We start from the raw sequence: 10,577 nt of genomic DNA on the forward strand, positions 1-10,577 counted from the left end.
ATGGTGATGTCAATATTGTAGTGTTCGGTCGGGACTAGGTGGACTAGTGCAAAGCCAGCCTGCATGGGCATCGGAGGAGAGAGAGAGTCCCAAACTCTCGATGCACCAACGGCGACATCAACAATAATCACCCTAGTCTTCGAGACCTCATGGAATTTGGATTTTGACCCATCGAAGTCCATCGGACCACCGAGGCCGCCTAGACCACTTTGTGCTCATCAGAAGATGAAGAACAATCCGACAAGGTGAGGAATGGGAAAAGAAGATTTTAGATGAAATTAAAGACAATGGTGTTGGGGCAATCAAGAATCAAAGAGGCAAGGTCTGCATTCTTAGCATTGATGAGAGATCTCAGGAAAAACCTTGTCTTACCTAGAACAATCTCTCAAGACCAAATCTGGAAATCTAGACGCAAGAATCGCTGATTATTTTGATGTTGCCACTGGATTAGGCTTGGAGGAATATTCACGGCGATGCTCTTCGATATGAAGGGCAATAACCATCCCATTTTCCAAGCGGAGGAGACGTGTAAGTTCTTGGTGGAGATGGGAAAATGTTTTTATTTTTCCGATCTTCCTTTGGTTTGGAAATTGTAGCGACAACTGTCACAGGCCATGGCAATGGTGCTCCCTTGCTGCTTTCAAGCACTTTGTTCGTCTGAATTAACCCGCACATGTGTTAAAAAGAAGGTCAAATAAGTAATTTTAATTTTTGCACATAAATTTGACCTAAGGGTAAAACAGACATTTCAGCCCTTCGGTCATTATTTAATGGCAATGGTAATTGTTAGAAACAGTAGGGATGGTGTTAGACAATAGTCAAATAGTAAGGGTATATTAGCTAAACCATAAGGGTAATTTAAGAAATTTATGCTTAAAAGTATTGGATATAGATTTAATTATTAGAATTTATTAGTGAAAAACAAAAACATTTCACATTGAGTATTTGAGAGAGAATGAAAAATTAACACCTTAATGATAGGGAATTGAATAAGGTGAAAAATAATAATAATTTAAATTACAATTTCTACCCACATAGCTATAAAAGGACCAAATTCATAAGTAGGGGTATTTTAGTCAAGAAAATCCACAAAGTTCATTCATTTAGTGTATATTAAATACAGGATTTAATAAGAGGGAATGAGAATTAATATCTTAAACATAGGCCTTAATGAAAGTGATTGCAATGAATTTAATAATAGTAGTTGAAATTAAGTTTTCTGCCATTATAATAAATAATGACCAAATTCAAAAATGGGGGTCTTTTTAGCCAAAAATACTTTTGCATTAATGAGAGAGCATTGAATTAGGTGAAAATAATAATTTAAATTACGTTTTCTTAGAGAAGGGCCAAATTCGAAAGTAGGGGTGTTTTAGAAAAGAAAAGGTCCACAAAGCACATTTATTTAATATACATTAAATATAAGATTTAATGAAAGCAAGTGAGTTTTTTTTTTTTTTTTGTTTGTAATAGAGAGAGTGGGAGTTAATATAGGATTTAATAACAAGGAATGAAATGAGTTTAATATAAGTAATAGTTCAAATTAATTTTTTGCCCTTATAATAAAGAGGGACCTAATTCAACAAAAAGGCATTTTAATCAAGAAAATTTCCAAAATTTAGAACTCATTCACACTTTTAAAAATAGATGTCACTAAACATAATGGAATGACAAAGCGATATTCATGTAGCTGATATAAATGGGATAAGGCTTAGATGATGGCAATGATGACTGAAGGCCACAGGACAAGGGCCATTGATTGGTGTGATGGTAAAAGTTTAGGCTGACATGAGTGAGAATGCGGTTTTGAGTCCAAGAGAGGCTATTTTGTGTAAAACAAAAATGTCAAAATTTCTAATAGCCTTTTTATTTTTTTAGCCAAGGCCATAGGATTAGGATGTAGATGTTAAAGTCAGAAGAAACAAAACTACGCTTTACTTTCATGGAATTGATAGTCAAAAGTCCATGATGTGGAATGGAATCATCATTCACAGGAGTCATTGCTGAATGTCTCAAAAAAAAAAAAAATACAAGAACAAGTTCAATGGACTGCAGAAGTGCCCACATTTTACTTTAACACAACTGTAGTGGTTCTGTGAACATAGTGTAGTTACTAAATGGGTCCAAGGAAATCACCTTCCAAGGTACCAACCATTACAAACTCCCTATCTGTCTCAGCCCATCTTGTCCCAAGAACCATGAAGCGGACCACTGAGCTCTTCTCTATCTTAGAATGCTTGTCATTCAAAAAAACCGGATTTTCTCCAGGGACATAGTGGTAATCCGGTAATTTATGTTCAGAGAGGAATATTTTTCCAATGGGTCCACATTTCAGAAAAACACCTTGCTTCAGAACTCTATCAACAACACCCTGCAAAACCTCTCCCTTGAAAGGCTTGAAGGTGATGCAACTGAACACTACAGGGAAAAGCACATTCCCCGATTCTTGTCTAACCTTCCCTTTGCCTATACTGACCAGGGTAGTTACTGCAATGAAGTAACCATGATCTTTGGTGGCTTTCTTATTAGCAAATTCTTCCAACAAGCATAATATGATGGACCTTTGTAGCATCAGGCCTTCGTGATCCAAATTTTCAGGAGGTATTAACACATTCCAGGAGAGCTGTGCCTTAAGATACATCTCACAACCTGCAACACAAAATAAAATATAATGGATATAGAGCTGTCCCAAATTTTCCATAAAATGGCCATCAAATTGCATCAAAATAACATAAAATCAGTTTGATACTCATTTTCCTAAATAAGGTAACCATCATATTGCATTAATCTACGATGGCAGCTTCATTCTCAAAATAAATAAATAAAACTAAATTATACAGGCATAAGGCTTTCACTGTACAAAATGTACCCTTTCCATAACAAACCTAGCTAAACCATTAGCAATCAAATTTAGTCCCATATGAACAAGTATATCAAAAAGGAACCAAACTTGTGATGCAGGAGCAAAGTGGTGACACAGTTGATGTCCTTTGGAGTGTATGGACTATGGAATAAAAGGAACCCTTCAACTTTTATAATGGGAGAATTAATGTTAGTATCTTGATTGATCTTTTGGCCATGAGATTTGCACATAAGCAAAAGAGTTTAAAAGAGTGTCAGATGGTGGTGGTAATTTAAGACACAAACAATGGCATGCAAATCAAACATAGGTACCACCAGACCAAGGAAGATTAGAGATGAATTTAATGGGTGCTCCATTAGGAACCTACACCCATTTGGAGGGAGGTGTGCTTAGAGATGTTTTGGACAATGTGTCACCTATTCGTGGAAAATGGGGATAAGAAATTCACTTTGAGCTGAGTTACTTTCTCTTTCTTTATGGGATGAATTTGGAGGGGTTTAGGATTTTAAAAGGCAACTATTCTATGGTGACTCGATGGAAACACAGTCAACAGAAAAATTCCTTGAATGCTTAGACATCAAATTAGAGAAGCCAAAGCAAGCCTGCTAGGTTGAACAGCTCGTTAGGTGAATCCCTAAAATGAATTGCATTTCCACCAAGAACCATGAACCATTGAATCATTCAAATGGTTCTCAGTAACTCAGTTTACACAAAAATTCATAATACAGCAACCACAACATATAATTCCCAAATAGGTAGAAGAGAAGACAAACAATTGAGTCTAACAATAAAGCATGCCAATCTCTTTATATAATATTCCAATTATCCAAAATTACAAGAAAATCCCCAACAATGATATTACATTAATGTCCTGTACCATATATTTTCTTCCTAAAACAACCTTCTCCATATAAAGTTAATCTCCAACACTCTCCCTCAAGCCAGAACCAGCTAACTTGCCTAGAAAGAAATAATGTAACCTTAGTAGCAATATTCCAGAGTTTCTCTTGAACAAACAACTTCATAATTCCAGCATGGCAGCAATTAGCTCTTACACCACATCCACAGGGATCCAATTAGCTTGATTGCACTCACAAAGGCACTTTTGACTCTAACTCATGGTAGGATAAGTCTTTCAATTGGTTAGATGGAACTCATGGTGGCTCACAGATCTTACCCAAGAAACAACCAACACTGCACTCATGGAAGCCCACAACGTTTACTCAAGACATGTCCAATCATCAATTCCAACTCTTGGCACATTCCCAGTCATAAAAGTATACTACCAATTTAACACAGATAATGATGAACACTCTACCAGTGACCACAACTAACATTGAAATCTCCAATTTTTCTTAATTTCCAGGAAGAATCTCTACTCTCTATAAAATTTTTCTAGGCATAAAAAATTACTTGAAAATTCTCCAAAAATATTTAACAAAACCAGGCAATTCGAGAATGAGATCGCGAAAAGCATGTAAATACTATTTTCAGTACAACTAAATTACTATTTAAAATAAAGTTCAGACTTGCTATTTATTTTAATTCCATAATTACTATTTAGAGTAAGATATCTGAAAACAAGTATCGTAAGGGAAAGCTAAGATTAAGATTAGGGATATGGGACTGTTGACAGAAACCCTAAAATGCCAAACAATGAATGAAAGACAACAAGAACAATGGATAATGAGCTATAGCAGAAGAAAGAATAGTTTTTTAAGACAAAAAGAATTTGACTAACAGATCTGAAGTGGTTAATGGATCTGATCACTATCAACATTTTCTTCATCATCAGTCTTCTTCTTGTTGCTCTAATACCATCTTGTTCTGCATAATGAAAAAGAAGAAGAAAGAATAAAATAGACTCTTTTATTTAATGTTAAAATTATTAGAAAGAGACCCTTTATATAATGTTAAAAATATTCAAAATTACAAGGACTGATATTACATTCAAATCCCTGTCCAAATATTTTCTTCCCTCTTTGGTTGCAGGTGGTCTTATCCTGAGAGATTGGATGGTTTGTTCAGCCCTAATGGTATTAGTTGCACTAAAAGGGTAGGATCCTGTGGAGATGTATTAGAGCAGCACTACATTGGACTGTTTGCGGGTGGCACATTGGACAAAAAGCTTGAAGCTGTTCTCAGATTTTAAGGTGGAAGACTTTTTCAGGGTTTGGGGTGTTATTGCAGCCTCTTCATCTACAAGACAGCAATTTGTTGAGGTATGGTCTCCCCCAATAGAAGGCTGGAAGAAGCTGAACTTTGATGGGTGTTGTGTGGGTAATCCGGGCCCCTCAGGCATTGGTGGGGGGCCATTAGAGATGATAATGGAAACATCATTGCTCTGTAATCTGGTCCTGTGGAACAGGGTGATGTGGAAAGGTCAGAATTTATAGCTGCACCATATGGGGTTGAGAAGGTTAAAGAGTTGGGTATTAATAGACTGATCATTGAAGGAGACTCGAAAACTGTGACAAAATGGTTGCAGAAGGGTGAAAGGGTGACATGGCAGTTGAGTAATGAATTCAGGAGATTTAAATGGCTGTCAAGGGACATGTCAACCCGTGTAAGATGGGTGAGGAGATCTCAGATCTGCCAACAGCTTGGAAGATAGCTTAGCTAAGCAAGGGGTACAAAGAACACATGTTTTGGGCTCAATTGTAAATTTGTTTTGGTTCAGATACTAAAACTGGTTTCTTTCACAACTTCTTGTTGTATCCATGATTTTTTTTTCTAATTAATGAAATCTTTTCTGTGATGCTGATAAAAAAAAATACCCTTTTCTTATACAAACTGTATACTCACAATTAAGGACTATAACAAAGTAAAGATATGGATTAAAAGCCAATGATTCACTTGGTCCTACATCTATGTGAACCAACAAAGAGTGAAAAGGACAGGAAGATGGCATTTACATGGCGTTTAGGCAGCCACATGCTCAGATAACTGAATATTTGCCATTTTAATCACTTGATAGACCTTCCTTGTGACAGGTCTAAGCACAGAGCCATGTTCTTAGGGTGTAACTCTAACACATATAGCAAGCTTAGCCTCCAAGGACCAACCTAGTGATACCAGTAACCTGAAGATGTCTGTAAAGCATCATTCATCCATTGAAACCCACTTTGGATACATATATTGCATCTCATTATTTCAAGGAAAATAACTTAAAATAGAGGGTGTGACAGAAGAAAGTAGATAGATCAATGTTAATCTTACCTGGAATTATTATTTATCAAAAACGAATTTTACCTGGAATTGTTGTTTCACAAAATAATGGCAGCAATGCTACCATAGAGTTCCTGAGGGCACCTCAGACAATAATGCTATGCTTGGTTTGAATGAAAAGGTAGGAAAGGAGGAGAAACCTGTACAAACCAAATACAGCCTAAAGAGCATGGTGAAAATAGATAAGGTAGAGCTTGCTAATCACATCATCCTTCAGGATTTTACTTCCTCACCCACGTAACACAATTTTGGAGAAATTTCAGATCTTCAATGTGACTATGCAATATCACATTGACCAAATACTAGAAAATCCCTTATTCTAGTAAAATTCCTATTTTCCAACATTTCCATTGGCAATTCAACATACCCCAAGGGATGATTGGCAAGAAGAAATGGAAGTATACATAGGGATTAGCTCTGTTAACCAGATTGTTTAGTTAATAAATCCTTCTGGTTGTAAAAAGCTCATTGGTCCCAGAATTTCTTGCAATGAATCCAAATATTTTCTTTCCTCTTTCTGGACAACCAAATGGTTGTCAGGGAAAAAAAGTTTCTCTTCTTTGTTTTCTTTTCTTCCTTTTCTGAGGTTGTCTTTTCTTTTGTCTTCTGAACCACCAACGGTTTCAATATAAAAGCTAGATTGTAATCAATATTAACTCACCAAGGCCTATTTTTGTACCATCCAAAATGTTATCTAGAACAAGGCAATCATCTTTGTCAGAAATATACTCTCTCTTCATTCACACAAATTGTAACAACAAATCTCTAACCAAATGTAAAACTGCCACTGAAATCCAAATACCCAATAATCCCTAAAATCCTAGAAAGGTATAAGAAAAACAAAATAAGAGATGAATAACTAGTAATAAAAATGAATAAATCTTCAAACTGCACAAGAAAGCTTCGATCAGATAAAAATCCTAAAAGATATAGCTGCATCCAGAGACCTAAGGGAAATCAGGAAGCCAGAAAAATAATCAATATAATCCTAAACCTTCCACACAAGCATGAAAGAATCATAAGTCCCTCACTTATATCAAACTAGTACAGATTCTTCTCTGTTCATATCTGAACAAAGAACGTTAATCATTCAATGTAGTTAAAAACAATGTTAATGAAATTGGCCATTCTTTTGCTTGACCACTGAAATTACCATGATAAGGACTGGCAAGACTTTAAATGATAGAATTCCATCACAACAGCAACATCCAGGATTTATTCACTCCGTGGCAAGACCAAGTGGAAGTGTGGAACTCTGAAAAAGAACTATACAATATCTCAAACTTTCATCTAGAAGCACGGAAAGTTTTCAACAACATCACATGAACAAATACTTCTATTGCAGCACTTGCAATTAGTATGAGGCAATTAGTCAATTACCCGCCCATCTTGATTCATTCCAATGTATCCATCTACTTCAGTAGCCATGTTTTAGTCAATTATAATATTAGTTATTCAATATTATGGTAGATTTAGGAGCAGCAAATTTGGTGAATTATTTGTTAGTTTACATGCATAAATGCTAGCAAGGGGCTATTGCCTATTACTTGGTGCAATAGTAAAATGAGGTGAGAGCAGCCACTTAGTGCAAGAAAATGTCAAATGTTAGATCCCATCAAGCCCACCCCTCCCAAGACCCCAGATAGCAGGACCAATATGGGGTAATGCCCTTTTTCAGATGCTAACAGCCCTACAAAATCTAGATACTGTATGGCTGCAGAGAAGAAGAGAAGATTTATGTTTTAGCAGCAGCTGCTCTGGTGGAGGATTTTCCCCCTTCGGAGGCAAGCTTAGGAGGTTTATCTCCCTAGAAGTAAACTGCTCTTACATTTGGCTCTATTTTACCTTTTTCTTTAGTTAAACCATCCCATAAAATCCCTCTGCATACAATCATTTCCACTGTTCATAGTCTTGCTCACCTGCAGCCTAGTAGCATTCAACAGGCCATTTCCTGTCACTGAACTAAGGGCCAAAATCTCGTGCATATAGCAGCTAAGGACAATGCCTAGAACCCTATACCACAGCCCCACTACCGAATAAACCCCTCAGCGAATGAAACGAAGAAGGAATAAAGCACACAAAGAAAACCCAAGCCCCTTAAAATGAAATGAGAAAAAAGAAAAATAATAAACCCTTTACAACAGAAAGAAGAAAGGAAAACAGAGAAGAACAAAATGAAGTGAAATAATCAAATTATATGAAACAAAGATAGTATTAGAAACATCAAATCGCGCAGCACAGAAACACAGAGTCCACAAGGTAAAGAAAATCGGAACCAAAATGAACTGCGGCATGGAGCTCATGTACCTGGCGGTACTAATGCTGGTTTCCTTGATTGGAAGTTGGAACATGCAACGGTGGAAGCATCGGAATAAAAATACATGTTTTTAACTGGAAGTTGGAACAAGTAAAGTGGGTCCCGCCTATTACGAAATACGAATGGTTCGAATTCGGATTTGCTCAACACGAATCCGAATCCGAATTAGTGCGTCTCAAACCAACTAGGCGTCTGTTTGGCATCGTTGCCATTGCTCTAGAAAGCAGCGCTATATCAGCGTCACATTAAAAAAAAAATGTGCTCCAGAAAACGGGTATTTGTTTGGAACCGTTTTTCCACACAAAATAGTGCTTTAAGCCATGCCTCGAAAATCGGGAAGGCAAGGCTTGGAGCAACACTAAATTTGGCATTTATCGGAACTACAACTCATTGTTACCAACAAGGTAGTGATATGGCACTGAATAATGGGTACCAATGCTGAAAACGTTTCTTGGAGCATTGGTACCAAACAAAAAAAGTTGTTGCTCCAGGAAATATCCTACTTGGCAACTACGGTTCCAACCCACAAATCAGCAACACTGTTTTCTCAGAAAACTGTGCTACATCTGCAGCATCGATGCCAAACATATACTAGGCAACTACATAGCACCTTGCATCCTGTACTAGAGAGGGGGCGCCCCACCCAAAATGCCCCACATAGTACATCTCATGCATTTGGAACATCTCCCATAATTGTAATTGGGGCATGTTCCCAATACACGGTTGGGATGTGCTATAGGGCATTTATAAGGTGCCATTTCTGGCGTCGTAGAAGTGAATTCTACTTGAATGTTGTAAATTATGAGGGTTTTTTTTATAGTGTGGATGAGAAATCGATGAGTGTGGATTGGTCCATACCATACCTTGTAGTAGTAGGGGTGTAAATAAGTCGAATTCAAATAGGATCAAACAATATCTGAATTCGAACATGATTTAAAAGTCCAATATCCGAATTTGATTCGATATCCAACAAATATTGAAAATTAATATTCGAATTCGAATCCAATTAAATATTCAATTCGATTTGAATTCAACTAATTAATTATTTTAGGTAACTAATAAATATATAAAATAAATATTTTATCTATATAAAGCATATAAATATATAAATTATTTATATAACTTAATTATTATATATACAAATTATATAGAGCATTTAAAAAATTTATATATTATATATAAGAATAAAATAACTAGTCGAATTCAGACATTTATCGAATCGAATCAGGTCACATCCAAATTCGAATCCGATTAACTTTTCGGTATGAATATGATATCCAAATTCGATCGATTAGATATTCGAATTATCCGAATTCAATTCAATTATGTCAAATCTCGAATTCATAATTAGAATTTTAAATATCGTTGACACCCCTATGTGGTAGGGATCAATCCACACCACACTATAGTCCACAATTGTTCTGAACTATGGATAGATTGTGTAAACCAAACCAGTCCATACACTCGGTGGCGTTCTATAGGTGTGGTGTGTACAAGTTCACACCACACTTTTGGATTTCATGTATCTCATATACATTTTATGGGAAATCTACACAATCAATCATAAAATGTCTAATATTTGCATTTTATATGGTAAATAAATTGAAAAAAAAATGCATCAATATGTAGACAATAATTGCATTTTTAAATAATTAAAAAATATTATTTTAAATATTATAAAAAATAAAAATTTTAATATTTTAAATAGTATTTTATTGATAAAAATATTAAAAAATTAATATTTAAATAATGAAAAAGAGTTAAGAAGGAGAATTGTCGAACTTGTGCTAGAATTAACATTAAAAATTATTATTTTATTAATAAAATATTAAAATTTAAAAATTATTAAAAAATTAAATAAAATGCAAGTAATTGGACCAATGTAACCCAGGTGCGTTACACTAAAACCTCTTTACAAACTATCCATACCATAGTGTGGACCATCCACGAGAAAATAATGTGGACGATAAATTGGGGTGTGATCTGTCCCTGTCCACACTTTGTATACGAGAACCGTCCACACATAGCATAACACCATATCTTACCGTGGACAGGACTAAAACGGTCCCGTCCACCATATTTACACACTTCCGAATGCCACCTATAAGAGATATTCTCGATGCATGGCTGTGAGGTTGGTGTGGGGCATTCTTGGCTAAGGGTGTTCAT

The 10,577-nt window shown here is 35.8% G+C and overlaps 1 protein-coding gene across 6 annotated transcripts; it reads right to left on the reverse strand.

Annotated features, from left to right (window-relative positions):
- Positions 1 to 2,097: 2,097 nt before the first annotated feature.
- LOC148864871 (DNA-directed RNA polymerase V subunit 7-like) lies at positions 2,098 to 8,507 on the reverse strand. 6 transcript variants are annotated; one of them, XM_088975700.1, is made up of 3 exons: positions 8,399 to 8,447; positions 7,245 to 7,346; positions 2,104 to 2,649 (listed from the first exon to the last, which is right to left on the reverse strand). In XM_088975700.1, exon 3 carries the CDS (start codon positions 2,639 to 2,641, stop codon positions 2,114 to 2,116), a length of 528 nt encoding a protein of 175 aa, XP_088831826.1. In that variant the 5' UTR covers positions 2,642 to 2,649; positions 7,245 to 7,346; positions 8,399 to 8,447; the 3' UTR covers positions 2,104 to 2,113. The 6 variants fall into 6 exon arrangements, with proteins under 6 accessions (XP_088831825.1, XP_088831826.1, XP_088831827.1 ...); XM_088975701.1 differs by lacking the exon at positions 8,399 to 8,447 and adding an exon at positions 8,011 to 8,150; XM_088975702.1 differs by lacking the exon at positions 8,399 to 8,447 and adding an exon at positions 8,011 to 8,126 and having other exon boundaries at positions 7,245 to 7,357.
- Positions 8,508 to 10,577: the final 2,070 nt, after the last annotated feature.

This window comes from Nelumbo lutea, chromosome 3 (genome assembly GCF_056320005.1).
Source record: "Nelumbo lutea isolate HS-2025 chromosome 3, American lotus-T2T, whole genome shotgun sequence".
In the NCBI taxonomy this organism is placed as follows: Eukaryota; Viridiplantae; Streptophyta; class Magnoliopsida; order Proteales; family Nelumbonaceae; genus Nelumbo; species Nelumbo lutea.